At 39.2% G+C, this 14995-nt stretch overlaps 1 protein-coding gene across 4 annotated transcripts in view; it reads right to left on the bottom strand.

The window, feature by feature from the left end:
* Positions 1-1518: 1518 nt before the first annotated feature.
* The window catches only part of LOC133411294 (neuropilin-1a-like), a 69963-nt gene continuing 56486 nt past the window's right edge, over positions 1519-14995 (bottom strand). For 2 of the 4 annotated variants that reach the window (XM_061693488.1, XM_061693491.1), the window contains 7 exons: positions 13955-13999; positions 13550-13585; positions 9084-9224; positions 7879-8189; positions 6266-6362; positions 6145-6189; positions 1519-4307 (listed from right to left, as the gene is read on the bottom strand). In XM_061693488.1, coding sequence (XP_061549472.1) covers positions 4030-4307; positions 6145-6189; positions 6266-6362; positions 7879-8189; positions 9084-9224; positions 13550-13585; positions 13955-13999 — 953 coding nt within the window. In that variant the 3' untranslated portion in view covers positions 1519-4029. The remainder of the gene's footprint in view (positions 4308-6144; positions 6190-6265; positions 6363-7878; positions 8190-9083; positions 9225-13549; positions 13586-13954; positions 14000-14995) is intronic. The other 2 variants (XM_061693489.1, XM_061693490.1) reach the window with 2 other exon arrangements.

Below are 14995 nucleotides of genomic sequence, written 5' to 3'. Positions count from 1 at the left end.
AGCATGCTGCTGCCACCACCATGCTTCACTGTTGGGACTATATTGGACCGGTGATGAGCAGTGCCTGGTTTTCTCCAAAGATACCTCTTAGATTTAAGGCCACAAAGTTCTTTCTTGGTCTCATCAGACCAGAGAATCTTATTTCTCACCATCTTGGAGTCCTTCAGGTGTTTTTTTTTTTTGGCAAACTCCATGCGGGCTTTCATGTGTCTTGCACTGAGGAGAGGCTTCCGTCAGGCCACTCTGCCATAAAGCCCCGACTGGTGGAGGGCTGCAGTGATGGTTAACTTTCTAGAACTTTCTCCCGTCTCCCGACTGCATCTCTGGAGCTCAGCCACAGTGATCTTTGGGTTCTTCTTTACCTCTCTCACCAAGGCTCTTCTCCCCCGATTGCTCAGTTTGGCCGGACGGCCGGCTCTCTGAAGGGTTCAGGTCGTCCCAAACGGCTTCCGTTTAAGGATTATGGAGGCCACTGTGCTCTTAGGAAACCTTAAGTGCAGCAAACATTTGTTTGTAACCTTGGTCAGATCTGTGGCTTGCCACAATTCTGTCTCTGAGCTCTTCAGGCAGTTCCTTTGCCCTCTGACATGCACTGTGTGCTGTTCGGTCTTATATAGACAGGGGTGTGGCTTTCCTAATCAAGTCCAATCAGTATAACACACAAACACAGCTGGACTCCAATGAAGGTGTAGAACCACCTCAAAGGTGATCAGCAGAAATGGACAACACCCAAGTTAAATATATGAGGGTCACAGCAAAGGGTCTTCATACTTACAGCTGTGTGATATTTCAGTTTTTCTTTTTGAATAAATCTGCAAAAATGTCAACAATTCCATTTTTTTTCTGTCAATATGAGGTGCCGTGTGCACGTTAATGAGGGAAAACATGAACTTAAATGATTTTAGCAAATGGCTGCACTATAACAAAGAGTGAAACATTTAATGGGGTCTGAATACTTTCCGTAGCCACTGTAAATTTTATGTGACACGAATGTAATTGCATGTTTGTTTGTGTGTGTATTTTTTTATATGATTACTAGCAATTTTTTTTGAAATTGTTGTATTTGCAAACTGAAACCACTTCCTGTAGGTGTCCCAACACTTTTGTCTCAACTTTCCTCGAGAGATCCCAATATTTTGGGCAAATGTGTTCTGCTCGTGTTAATGAATCATTATTGATAGTAATAATAATAATAATAAAAAAAAAAGAGTTGCCTACATGACATTTAATGCAAACATTTATTGATCCAATTGTTTGGAATGTAAAGTCCAAATGATCTGCAACAACACAGAGGAGATGAATCTGGACGTGCACCAGAAATTACAAACTACTGTAGTCTCTTTTTCTTTTTTAAATCACTTGTTTGACATTTTCTAAGGCCGAGGGGCTGCTTTTCCATCTTTCATCTTTTCTTTTTTTCTGGAGTGGAAAACAGTAACATTACAGAAGCAGATTTGAAAAACAAACAAAAACAAGGAAATGTTACAAAAACATCATCGATTTGACAGCACGTCGTCATTTACCATCCACAGAAATGTTTTTTTTTTTCCCGGTGTGAGATTGTACACCTTCATGGGAAAGCATTTTTTTTAATTATTATTTTAAAAACAACATATAACGCCATCATCATAAAATCATCATAGCTTTTTTTAAAATTTATTTTACATTTCAGTGCAACATGTTTTTAGTTAATCACATCCAGTGCTGCGGCATCCTTTCTTGTTCACCGGCTCACTAAAGTCCATTTTTAATGTTTACTTGTGAAATAAAGTAATTTGGGAAAAAAAACATCAATAAAAAAATATCGTGGCTAATTTGTAAATAAAAGTGCACAGGAAAAAAACTATGTGAAAAGTGTTTAAAAAAAAATAAAAATAAAATCACATTTTCAGCTACAGCGGAACTTCCATAAGTCTGAACAATTCGCCAATTTCAAGCATCATCACGTGTGACGTCAACAAATCTCACAAGACTTTAGTACAAAGATAATGACAAAATGATAAATACATGTAGCTGGAAGCTAATGACAATGACATTTTGGGAAGATATGAGTTCAGACTGTCGTTGAAGGCAACACCTGACCATTAGTTGTTTTTATGAAGAACTGTGATTTCAGGTGGTCCCTGAAGGTGATGCCTGACTCAGACATTGTTTCTCACTTGCTTCGTGAAGAAAAACTGTGATTCGAGACTGTCCCTGAACACAACACCAATGTTCGTCGGCGAGATAGACATTTAATGATCGCTGGAATAATCACTTGGTTGGGTCTTCATTTGGTGCGTAGTTTTACTGTATATTAGTTTTACATTTATCCATCACTGTACCGCTTATCCTCCCTTGGGTCGCAGGTGTGCTGGAGCCTATCCCAGCTGACTCTGGGCGAGAGGGGGGTGCCAATCGCAGGACACACATAGACAAACAACCATTCGCACCTACGGGCAATTTAGAGTTTTCAATTAACCTACCACGCGTGTTTTTAGGATGTGGGAGGAAACCCGGAGAAAACCCACACGGGCAAAGGGAGAAACATGCAAAGGCCACACAGGTGAGGCTGCATTAAAATCCCAGTCCTCAGAACTGTGAGGCAGATGTTCTAACCAGTCCTCCGCCGTGTTGCCTAGTTTTACATTTACAGTCTTTTTTTAAAAATACATCTTGGAATTCAAAAAACCCTGACAAAAAGTTTTTTTCTTGATGGTACCACTTTGACCCTGGAACAGACGATTTTGCATGGGACCATTTGTTTGAAACTCAAACAACTTTGAAGTCAACCACAAGATGCTGAGTTTTCCACTTTGGTGGTTCCGCTGTAATTTAGATTTCGAAAAGTGAGCCCTATGTACTGAATGTGTGTGTGTGTGTGTGTGTGTGTGAGGATGCTGCAGCCATTTTGTTGCGTAACCCACACAAACAGACAACCTGTTGTCATGGCAACCAGGCTACTGAAAAGATGGAGACACTTGAGGTGTTGGCTCCTCCTTGTCGGGGGTCCAGTGTTACCCTGTACGAAAGCGCCGCTTCCCTTCAGTCCGGAAATACGCAAAGCTTCACACACGCCCGCCCACACAAATCACATTAAAAGACACACAAACATGGTCTGTGTGTGTGTTGTATGGGACGACATATCAACGATCGAAGCACTAAAGAAAGGATACTGCTGCACCTTCCCGCGTAGAAAAACAACTCCCATAGAAATATATTAAAATTATGTACAATATGATAGAACGTGCGCGTGTGTACGTGTGCTCTCAAAAGCTCTCACACACACAAGCATCACAAAATGTGAATTTGACCACAAAAGAACATAAGCCAGAAAATAATCACATTATTTCTGAACTATCACCAAATGTATTTCTCCATGCTGTGGTATTGTCTTCGTGTTTCAAAGGAATGCCGAGAAATTGTCCTCCCGTTTGAACTGAATGCTGAGACGTCTTCATGCTCCGACTGAATGCTGAGATATTTTTTCTTCAATTTAATGCGGAGAGATTGTCTTCAACTGAACGCTGACGCATCGTCTTCATGTTTCAACCGAATGACGAGACGCAGTCATTGGATTTTGACTGAATGCTGAGACGCGATCTTCATGTTGCGACTGAACACTGAGACATTCTGTGTGTGTGTGTGTGTGTGTATGGGAACCCCGGATGAGACACTCGTGATGGTTGAAAAAAAGAAAAAAAAAAAAAGGCAAATTATTAAGAAAAAGTGGTGGGGGGAAAAAAGGCACTGTTAGAACACGCACGCACGCGCGCGTAAACACGCACACAGACGCACAAACACACACACGCATTTACTTGTGACTTGGTCTCATCACCAGCATGAGAAGATTAACACAAACCCCCCACACAATCAACAAAACAAAACCCCCAAACAAATAGATTATCTTCTTCTTTTTTTCTTTTTGCTGTACAGTTAGTTAGTTTGCACAGAGTGCCCCCCTGCAGGTCAGTCTGTAGCACTGCCGCTCCTGAGAAAGAAACACCCACCCTGAAGTCCAACGGCGGCCCCTCCGCCGGCCCCTGCCCCTCACGCCTCCGAGTAGTTAGTGTGTGCGTTGATCTTGTCCTTCTTCAGCTTGACGCCGTCCACCAGCTCGAAGTTGTAGTTCTCCAGCGCCGAGAGATTCCGCTCGGCCATGGCGGCGTGCGAGCACGCGCAGTACAGCACCACCCCGCACACGGCGCCCACGAAGACGCCCAGGGCGGACATGGCGATGATGGTGATCAGGATGGGGTCCAGCGTCTTCAGCATGCTGTCCGCCTCGCCCACGCCGCCGCTCAGCTCGCCCGCTGCCTCTTCCATCGCTGAAAAAAATAAAAATAATAATAAAAATAAAAAAGATAACATTAAAATGACGTCACATGGACATCAACAGCATATTTCATCTCGAAGTGGAGTTGTGATCATCATCTTTCCCCATTGAAATGAATGTAAATGCCATTAATACGTTCCAGCTCCCCCCCCCCCCAAAAAAAATGTTTGTACTATGTTATTAACAAGAAAAAAGCCACTATAATATTGTACTCAATAAAAATATACAGTGACAACATAATTACACAGAATGTAAAAATATTCAACAGTTTGTGCCACATTTTTTGATTCAATTGAATGGACATAGAGCTGCTCCTTCTGTTGTGTGCACCTTGGTCGACTGGGGGCACAATAACAGACACATACGGCTATATGGTCATTCCTCCGTAAGCTACAGTAATATTCGTCATTCTTCGCAGGGGACAAAGAACATTAAGTCAACCGGGCAATCGGGAATTTCGGGACAACTCCCGAATGGCCGGTCACAGGCGACTATTCAACAACTACAAGAGGACTTATAGGGTAGCCCTATGCCAACAAAGCCGGTCACGAGCACCGTGCACACCAAGCCCGGGGCGGCCGGAGGACCTGTATAGACCGTAGCTATGTGTTTATGATTCGTGACTTCGTCGGATCCTTGCCATTGTGCTGCGCGGGGTGCGACCAACAATTGTTGTTAAGCAGCAGACAAGCCTGAAGCGGGTGATTTCCATCCCCCTTAGCCCCACACCAGACGTTAACCAAAATGTGCAACGCTGACAGATCTTTTCAGTGGAGGACAGATCCGGCAGCAAGACTACAGGTGGGCACAGTGGGAAAATGGCAAAATATTACACCTAGCAGTCCATGCATTTGTTATGCAAATGATTTGGGATACAACATTGTTCAATACTTTAGTCTTTATGCATTGCAAGCATCATTGATTCTTGTTGTTGCTCACCATCAGAAAATGATCAAGTCTCTGTGACCTGACTTTGTGATTTACACTTTAAGCAATGAAGGGATACTTACATATTATTTGATATGTAAACAAATGAGCGAGATTACTCCGATATAAGAAAACATAAACCTTCAATCAGGGTGTGCGTGGAAGTGTGTGTGATTTATGACATTTTATTACAAGGATAGGCTTTGTGGATTAAGAACATAACTCTTGTTATGATTATTATTGTTATTATTATTATTAGCAGCATCAGGGGTGAAGGTCACTAGCAGAGGGGTTATTGAGTGACTGGGTGACCCCATGGTTGCAGAGAGGAAGTGGTGCTGGTCTTGGAGAACGAGGAGGAGGAGGAGGAGGAAGATGTGGTGCTCTTAATGAGGGTGAAGGAAGAGAATGGGGCGGCACGGTGGACGACTGTTTAGAGCGTCTGCCTCACAGTTCTGAGGACTGGGGTTCAATCCCCGGCCCCGCCTGTGTGGAGTTTGCATGTTCTCCCCGTGCCTGCGTGGGTTTTCTCCGGGCACTCCGGTTTCCTCCCACATCCCAAAAACATGCATGAATTGGAGACTCTAAATTGCCCGTAGGCGTGAATGTGAGTGCGAATGGTTGTTTGTTTGTATGTGCCCTGCGATTGGCTGGCAACCAGTTCAGGGTGTACCCCGCCTCCTGCCCGATGACAGCTGGGATAGGCTCCAGCACGCCCGCGACCCTAGTGAGGAGAAGCGGCTCAGAAAATGGATGGATGGATGGATGTTATCACGTTTTATGCAGTAGTAATGTTGATGATCTATACCCAAATAGATGCCCTCTCCATCTGCAGTTGAGTAAATAAAGCAACCTCTACTGGTATAAATACATAATTATATAAATAAGAGGTATGAACATACGTAGGATGATGATTTGTGTGGGCGGAGATGGAGGAACCTCTGGATCTTAAGAAGGAAAGCCAGGTGTTAGGAGCAGGACAAAAATAAAAATGCCGTTTAAAATGGCGGTTGTAGTCCAAACCTTTGCAGTGGTCGGTGTTGAGAGCGTCTAAAATGCGGATGTCGTCCACGGCCATGTGTCCTGTGCTAAGTCTGTCCGCAACACCCTCCACAACCACCTGAAAACATAACATTTTCGTCAAATATGTCCAGCGAGAAATATAAAAGTGGGATTTCAGACAGTCCCTCAATGCAACACCAGACCTGAAGACCTGATACTCACATAAGGATTTTTCAAATCTTAAAAGATTGCTTATCTGTGACAGACCCAGGATATTAAGATAAACAAATCAGGCATTTAACAGTTTTGGTCATCCTGTGTGCAGTGTGGTCTGATAATCTCAACACAATACCTCACACATAAAAGATTCTGTACCACCACCCAGCTGGAATCCAGTCCGCAAAGACAGAAATCTGGTCGGAGACATTAAAATAAGCACTCTCGGGCCTCTCACAGCTCCACCACTTGGTCCTCCATTTCTAAGGTCCAGTGGACCTTGCGTGTCTGGTGTGTGAACCGTGTTATTTTACTCGCCTGCTTTTATTTTGAAGGCTTAATTTACACGCAACTGGCTATGTTGCGCCAATATTTCCAGACATTTTCTGAAGGGACTGGAGGCGAGAGTGTCGTAGAATAGTGGCGTTCTCAAAAAAACAACTGTCTTTGGAAAATACTTCTTGCCTTCTGGCAAACCCACTTTTACACACACACACAAAAACAACATCAGCTAGGAGATGTTTGTTTGTTTTTATTTACGGCCGCTTCCTTGTTCCTGAGTCAGGTCGCTTGGTGATTGGCTATATTCCATTTCACGTCACAATTCCCGGCATCATGACTTGGGAGTCGTCAACATTCTCCACACACGTGAAGTTTTTTTTATCATAAATATTGAATGTAAGATTGCCGGCCTTGACCCATTTTGGACCCTATTATGGGGACAGATTTACTCTTAACACATCTCAGATTATTTTATAAGACATAAGACAGTCTGGTGTTTTTCGTCTATGGTCGGGAAGGGGACAAAAACAGCCGGATTGTCTTTATGTGTGAACTGGGCATGAGATAGATAATTTAACAACACTTGTTTTGTTTGACAGAAGCGGATAGTAAAAACTATCATTTCAATCAGGGATCGAAGGCAACACCACAAGGAGATACTAAATGGAAACATTTATTGATTGGAATAATCGCTCAGTTGTTGAGTTGTTGTGCGAGGAAAGCTATGATTTCAGACTGTCACCAAAGGCACCACTAGACTTAGCCAGATGGAAACAGTTGAGGACACTGGGAACAATCACCCACTTGTTGTGTGAGGGAAAACTGTGTTTGTTACACTGTTATTGAAGGTAACACCATCATTAGAAGCTAAAGAGATTATTTAACAGTACATTTAAGGACATTTAGAATTTAGAACAATCTCCCAGTTGTGTAACGAAAACACTGATTTTAGAATGCACCTGAAGGAAACACCTGACTTAAAAATATGTAAGGACATTTGGAGCAATTACACTGTTTTTACAAGAAAAGAAAAAAAAAGATTTTAGACTTTCCCTGTAAGCGACAACAAGGCTGACAGATAGACAGACGGATGGAGGGACTGACCGACCAATAGATAGATAGATATTTTGACTTACTCTATAAGGTTGACTGGATCTCGGTAGTAAAACTCGTCCTTCTCTCCATCGCGTCCCCTGGTGTCCACTAATTGTCCACAGGATGTTCCCCTTCCCTTCCCCCAGCTCCTGTTCCTCTTCCTGTCTGATGTGGAGCACCCCAGGGTGCTGGCCCAGCATGTGGTACCAGAAGGACAAGCACAGGTCGGCGTGGGGCGCCGTCACTGGCAGACTGGACAGCCTGGCCACCCTCTCCACATACTCTTCATCATCTTCATCACTTCTTAACGGCGAGTCAGTCAGATGCATAAGGATGAAGTTTCCTGCGCGGCCTACAGGGGGAAGCAGAGGACAACAAGACTCAGGAGACAGCGAGGGAATGTTGAGTCAAGTATTCGGACACCAAAGACTGACAAAATGTGGACAAAAGTATTGGAAGACCTATAAGGGAGTGAAAAGGGTGAAATCTGAAGTTTACACACAAGTACTAGGACATATATATGAAGCTAAAATGTTGACAAAGATATTAGGACACCAGAAGGAAGTGAGGAACATCTACAAAGAGTGAAAATTGTGGACATAACTATTGGGACACCAACACAAAGTTAAAAAGAGAAAATATGGCATTTACCTAGAGAAAATGAAAAGTGAAAAAAAAATGGACAAAAGTACTGGGACACCTTCAAGGAAATGAAAAAGTGGGGGAAAAAAATGAAGAAAATGTGGACAAATGTATTATGACAACAAATTGAAAAAAAGTGAAATTTGTTGGACAGAAGTACTGGGACATCTACAGGAAGTGAGAAAAATGAAGAAAATATGGACACGTTTTGAGACACCGACAGAAAGTAAATAAGTGATGAAAAGGTGGATAAATGTTTTGGGACACAAAGAGGAAGTGAAAAATTCAAGAAAATGTAGACAAAGGTACCAGGACAACAAATTAAAGAAATCTTTAAAATGAAGTTTGTTGGAAAAAACGTATTGGGACAACTTTTTCAGGGAGTGAAAAAGGGACAAAAATATGGATAAATGTCAAGTTTGAATTGTATGACTGTTTATAGCAGAAATCAGGATTACATATTTCTTCCTGTTGATTTACTGTAAGGATTTAACAGCAGCAGTTTGCTTCTCTCAAGTTTTGTTTTAAAACATTTCCAGGTTTTTCCTCAGAGAGCCAAAACCGACAACCCCGACGGCAACAATGCCGAGCACACGTGTGTTACCCGTGCGGTCCAGCGTGGGCGCTCTGCGTGCGGCTGGAGCGCCTGCGCCAGTCTGGATGAGCCACTCGGCACCCGAGCCCGCTTCCGTAGTCCAACCACAGAAGGAGGTGAAGTCGAAGTTGCAGGCGAACCACAAGTAGTCTGCACACCACAAGAACAACAAGTGGTTACAACATGGAAGTTGACACAGAGTAGCTCGGGGAAATGTTTAGCTTGATGAATACGAAGGCTCAAGGACACACACAATGCTCACTGGACACTTCATTAGTTACCCTAGCTGTGTCAAATATATAGCATTTAACTATAGCATATTACTCGACTGACAATTGGGAAATCCTAAACAAAATCATAACATGTTCCACTCCACTTCTGGAGGTGACGGTAATTACAGCAAGCTTTGTTCACTATAATGCCATCTGCTGGATGTTGTGGGTCACTAATCAATTTGACAACAATACCAGCGTATTAAGGAGTGTACAGGGCCACACCGGAAAAAAAATAGATTATATTCAGAGAAGTGTAATAATATTTTTTTTTTCAACAAGGAAGTCCTATTTTTTTTTAACATTTTGCGTATAGAAAGACATGTTTTGTATTTTTTGTATTTATTTTCAAGAAAAAATAAAAAAACAGGACAATTTTATCTCTTTAGAAAAATGTGTTTTTTTTTAAAGTTGTATTTTCCTTTAGAAAAAAAAAGTTTTTAGAAAAAGTTGTATTATCCTTGAAAAAGGTTTTATTATCCTTTTGAAAAAGTTGCATTTTTAAAAGTTTACCTTTCTTAGGAAAACATCCTTATTAGTTATTTATTTATTTATTGAAAAAGATTTTTATTTTTCATAAGAAAATATTTTTGGGGAAAATAAAAGTTGAGTTTAACAAAAATTGGAATTTAAGTTCATTATAAGTTTATTTAAAGTTGTTTTTTTCCATTGGAAAAAGTAAAAAAAAAATTCTTGAAATAAAGGCGTTTTTTCCCCCAAGTTCCAGTCTTCTGAAGAAAAAAAAGTGTATTTTTTTGAAAAAAAAAATTTTTTTAGTTTGATCTTATACATATATTTTTAGGAACATGCTCTTTTGGGGCAAAAACATTTCTCAAAAGAAGTGTTTTTTTGTCGACTAATAGATTAAAAAAAAATTCTGAGAAATATCAAAATCTTTTTTTAACCCAGTAAAAAATATGACAAAAGTTGAAATTCAATGAGACAGTCATATTTAAACAAAATTCCACAGCCATACAAGACATGCATCAGTCTGAGCGAACCAAGCAGCTGCCATATTGCCATTTTATATTAATGCATATATATATATATATATATATATATATATACACACACACACACACACACACACACACACAGAAACACACACACACAGACAGACAGGAGCAGATGTTTTCCGTGTTTGCAGTTTTGATAGGAAAGGTCTGCTTGTAACATCAATATTCCACAGCTAGTCGCAATGTACAGCTACAGAGGGGATGAGGGGGTGGGAAAGACAGGCTCGGGGCAGTGTTGGAGCAAACTAAATTCTTCTGCAGATGCAAAGCGGAGAGGAGAGCACAGACAACCACCAAGGGAAGACGACATGGACATACCTTAGGGCTTTGAATGAGGGCCTACTTAATGTTTTGCATTGGATTGTTTTACATTTATGTCATTGGGACTTCACTACTGCGTTAGCGGACGTAAACAATAAATTCCCACTTATGTACAAATTCATTAGTGTTATGTCATTGCAATAGGGACACAAGTCCAACATAAAGCAAAGCAAACAGGATGCATTCGTTCCCATTTGAAAGGTCTTTTGTTTGTTAATAGGATGCAGAGATGAGTTATGCTCGTCGTGCTCTCTTCCAGAGAGGTTGGGCTTGCTCTAATTGACACCCAGGAGGCTTTCATCCAGCTCTTAAGAAAAAAAAACACCTCAAAGCTTCTCTCATGTCTTTAGCATTTTTCCCCCTCTTTTTTGGTTTGAGCTTTAAATGTCCCAAAAGAAAAAAAGCCAGTTTGAACTCAGGGTCGCTCCGTGTCCCCAAGGGCTTCCTGTACTTTCTGTTTGCCTGTTTGCGTCATTTGTATCCCACTGGGACAGTTTGAACATGTTGTATGGTTAGAACCAATGACTTCACCCCACAACATGGACCTGTAAAATGTTATCATCTCATTAAGAGTTTTACTCATTTGTGGCTTTTTTCCTGTTGTATGTTTTTTTTTTTTTTTTTTTTTTTACTGAAGGGGTTGATACATGGTTGTGTTCAAACCACCCATTCAGGACGTTTTTATATCTTTTTTTTGTTCTTTTTGTCTTGAAAAACCCCATCTTCCTGACTTCTGACTTTTCTTCGAGAAATATAACTTAATTCCCCTTGAAAATTTTTTTTTTTTCTAATTATTAAAAAAACTTTCACTCATATTTTTTCCTCAAAATTATATATTTTTTCACTTAATTTTTTTTATTTATTAAAAAAGCCCTTTCTTGACTTTTTGCTAACAACTGTTTTCTAAAAAAAGTAAAATAAAAAAATAGTAATAATAAAAAAAAAACATTATTCTCATGAGATTGCGACTAACCCCCCAAATCACGGATTGATGAAAGTGTAATTCACGACCATTTTTTGTTTTTAATATTTTTTTCTTCAAAAATATCTTTATTCTAGAAAAACTAATATTGAAATGTTTTTCCCTCCAAAACACTTATTGTTATTTTTCTTGATTTGTGTAATTTGTAATTTTTTCTCAATGAATGTTTTAAACTTCTATAATGTTTAATATTCTATAGTAAAAACAATTTCTTCAATTTTTTTTCACCAACCTTTTTTTTCAAATACTCTTTCTTGACCTTTTTCTAAATACACAGTTTAAAAAATACAACTTCGAAAACATGATAATAGAAAAGAAAGGTTATTTTCAATAGATTCTGACTACCCCCCATGTCAAGGGATTGGCACAAGTTAATTTGACCACCACATACAACCTTTTAACATTTTTTAAAAAAATGTCTTAACTCTAGAACATGAAATTATTGCAATGAGTTCCTCTCAAGTGGCACGGGGGACGACTGGTTAGAGTGTCTGCCTCACAGTGTGTCTGCCGCCTGTGTGGAGTTTGCATGTTCTCCCCGTGCCTGCGTGCGTTTTCTCCGGGCACTCCGGTTTCCTCCCACATCCCAAAAACATGCATGGTAGGTTAATTGACGACTCTAAATCGCCCGTAGGTGTGAATGTGAGTGCAAATGGTTGTTTGTTTGTATGTGCCCTGCGATTGGCTGGCAACCAGTTCAGGGTGTACCCCGCCTCCTGCCCGATGACAGCTGGGATAGGCTCGAGCACGCCCGCGACCCTAGTGAGGAGAAGCGGCTCAGAAAATGGATGGATGGATGGAGTTCGTCTCAAAACATTTGAGTAAAAGAATGTTTTCTCAAAAAAGTTTTAAAAAAAATCTTATTTCCACAAAAAAGTCTAAAAGAAATGTAGTTTTGACTTTTTCCTAAATTATTCTTCCTTCTTTTTCTTTCTTTCTATAACCTGACTACCTCTACGTATATTTACTGTATATTTTTTGTTAATGAAGACAGGCCTACTCAAATGTTATATGAACAGTGGCAATATGGCCGCATGCCTGTGCCTGTCCTTTCGCTAACCCATGAAAGCTGATGCCTGAAAGTGAATAAACTTGACTCCCAGGTGTAAACTATCACTCCAGATGGACTCATTGCAAGAAGTTGAACTTTCCTGGTGTGACAGCAGATGGTCACAACATTGAGATGCTCTTTGCTTTCAGTGATGAAGATGACATCATCGACTACATTGATAAAGTACTTGTCTCACATATATTCTTAATGCATGGGTGGACAAAGTATACGCCCGCTCCGACCTTTAATCCGCCCCACCGAGAGAGTCCTGTAATATTTATTCCATTCATTCAGTCATTCTTATTTTTAGCAATTAGCTAACTAATTTATTGTAAATAAAAAAATATATATCTATTTTCTTATATATACATTTAAACTTAATTCTTTTTGAAAAAAAAGAATTATTTATTGTATACAAAAACATGCACAGTAAAGTTGGCAATTTTACATATAAATATACCTTTTTCCATTTTAAAATTATTTCAGGAAATAACTGGCTAATTTATTAATTGTAAATAAAATAGATATGAAAATAAAAAAATCATGTACATTTAAAAAAAAAAAAAATCATTTTAGGAAATATTTGTTAATCAATTCTACATAAAATAAATATGAAAATAAATAATTTCACATATAAATTATTCTAGTTATTTATTTTACATATGTCTATTAATTTTATTATTTAAGTATAATTTATTTTCAGATTTAAACTTTATTTTTAAAATGATACAAAATATTTCTTTTATAATACCTATGTATTTTGTATTTCTTTTACTTATTTTTTGTGTTGTTGATGAATCCATCCATCCATTTTCTGTAATGCTTCTCCTCACCAGGGTCGCGAGCGTGCTGAAGCCTATGCCAGCTATCTACGGGCGAGAGGACACACAGGAGAGTACACCCTGAACTGGTTGCCAGCCAATCGCAGGGCACATAGAAACAAACAACCATTCGCACTCACATTCACACCTACGGGCAATTTAGTCTTCAATAAACCTACCACGAATGTTTTTATGAATTATAAATAACATTTACAAATCAGAAATAATAATTTTTGTATTCTTCAAATAAAATGTTTTATATTTACATGCATATTTATATTTTACAACTTTTTTTGATTTACCTGGCCAGTTCGTCCTTTCAACATTAAAAGACATGAAAAATATGCCTATCCCTGCTTTTAATGAAAAAATTGTTACGTCCAAACATCAAGATGAAGGAGGAGGCTGGAAGCTGACCTGGTATGAAGTCCACCACGGGGTCAGCAGGTGTGATGCCTCCTGCTGCATGCACAAGAAAGGGTAGAGATCAGTGGATTAGGGTTACACCCCCGTGCACACATCAACGCCTCATCTGTTTGCTTGACTTGCACTTTTTCAATTCCAACATGTGCAACTTTTTAAAATACATGGATTTTTGTTAAAGTAGATACAGTATATCAATCATACTCTCTCAACATTCCCCTATTTTTAAGAATTAAAAAAAAGATGTTTTTGCTGAAACATTTCTCTTCTCTTTTTTTCTTTGAAATTTTTTTTTCTCTTGAGAAAAACAGTTTCCCAAAAAAAAATTGCAATGTTTTCAAAACAAAGAAATCTAATACAAACATTTAAAAAATAAATATAGAGCTTTTATCTATCTATCTATCTATCTGTCTGTCTGTCTGTCTGTCTGTCTGTCTATCTATCTATCTATTGGGCTTTACACGATCAGATTTTTGGGGCTGATCACCGATCAGTGAGTTTAAAAAACCGATAACTGATCACAAGATGGAGCAATTTAAATTACCTGTTCATTTACTGTATATACTTGTGTACTTAATTGCTAAAAAAATATATATTTACAATAAATAATGTATTTTGTTCCTCTATTTATGCCAGTGAGGCATAGTGACAGAACAAATGAGTGGTCTTCTATTAGATGGCAGGAAGTAAATACAGTAATTAATGTATGCATTTTGTATATATATAAATACAGTAATAAATGTAGGCATTTTTGTTTGTTGGTGTGCCGTAATATTTTTCAATTGTAAAATATGTTCCTTGGCTCCATAAAGGTTGGAAATCACTTCTCTAGTCAGATCGTGTATTCTAAACAGTCAGGTCAAACCAACATTACAACATGACATAAATAATGAGTTCTAACTTACTGTAATTAAATTACTTTATTGTAATTAACTTACTTCACCCACAGCGAAACCTTAGAGCATGATTGGATAGAGCCGCAGCATGTGTACGTACAACGGTTAGTGCTACCACTAGCTTGCTAGGCTACATAAC

This window comes from Phycodurus eques, chromosome 13 (assembly GCF_024500275.1).
Source record: "Phycodurus eques isolate BA_2022a chromosome 13, UOR_Pequ_1.1, whole genome shotgun sequence".
Lineage (NCBI taxonomy): Eukaryota > Metazoa > Chordata > Actinopteri > Syngnathiformes > Syngnathidae > Phycodurus > Phycodurus eques.
The sequence above is the reverse complement of the archived record's forward strand: the minus strand, read 5'-3'. Positions and strand labels throughout refer to the sequence as shown.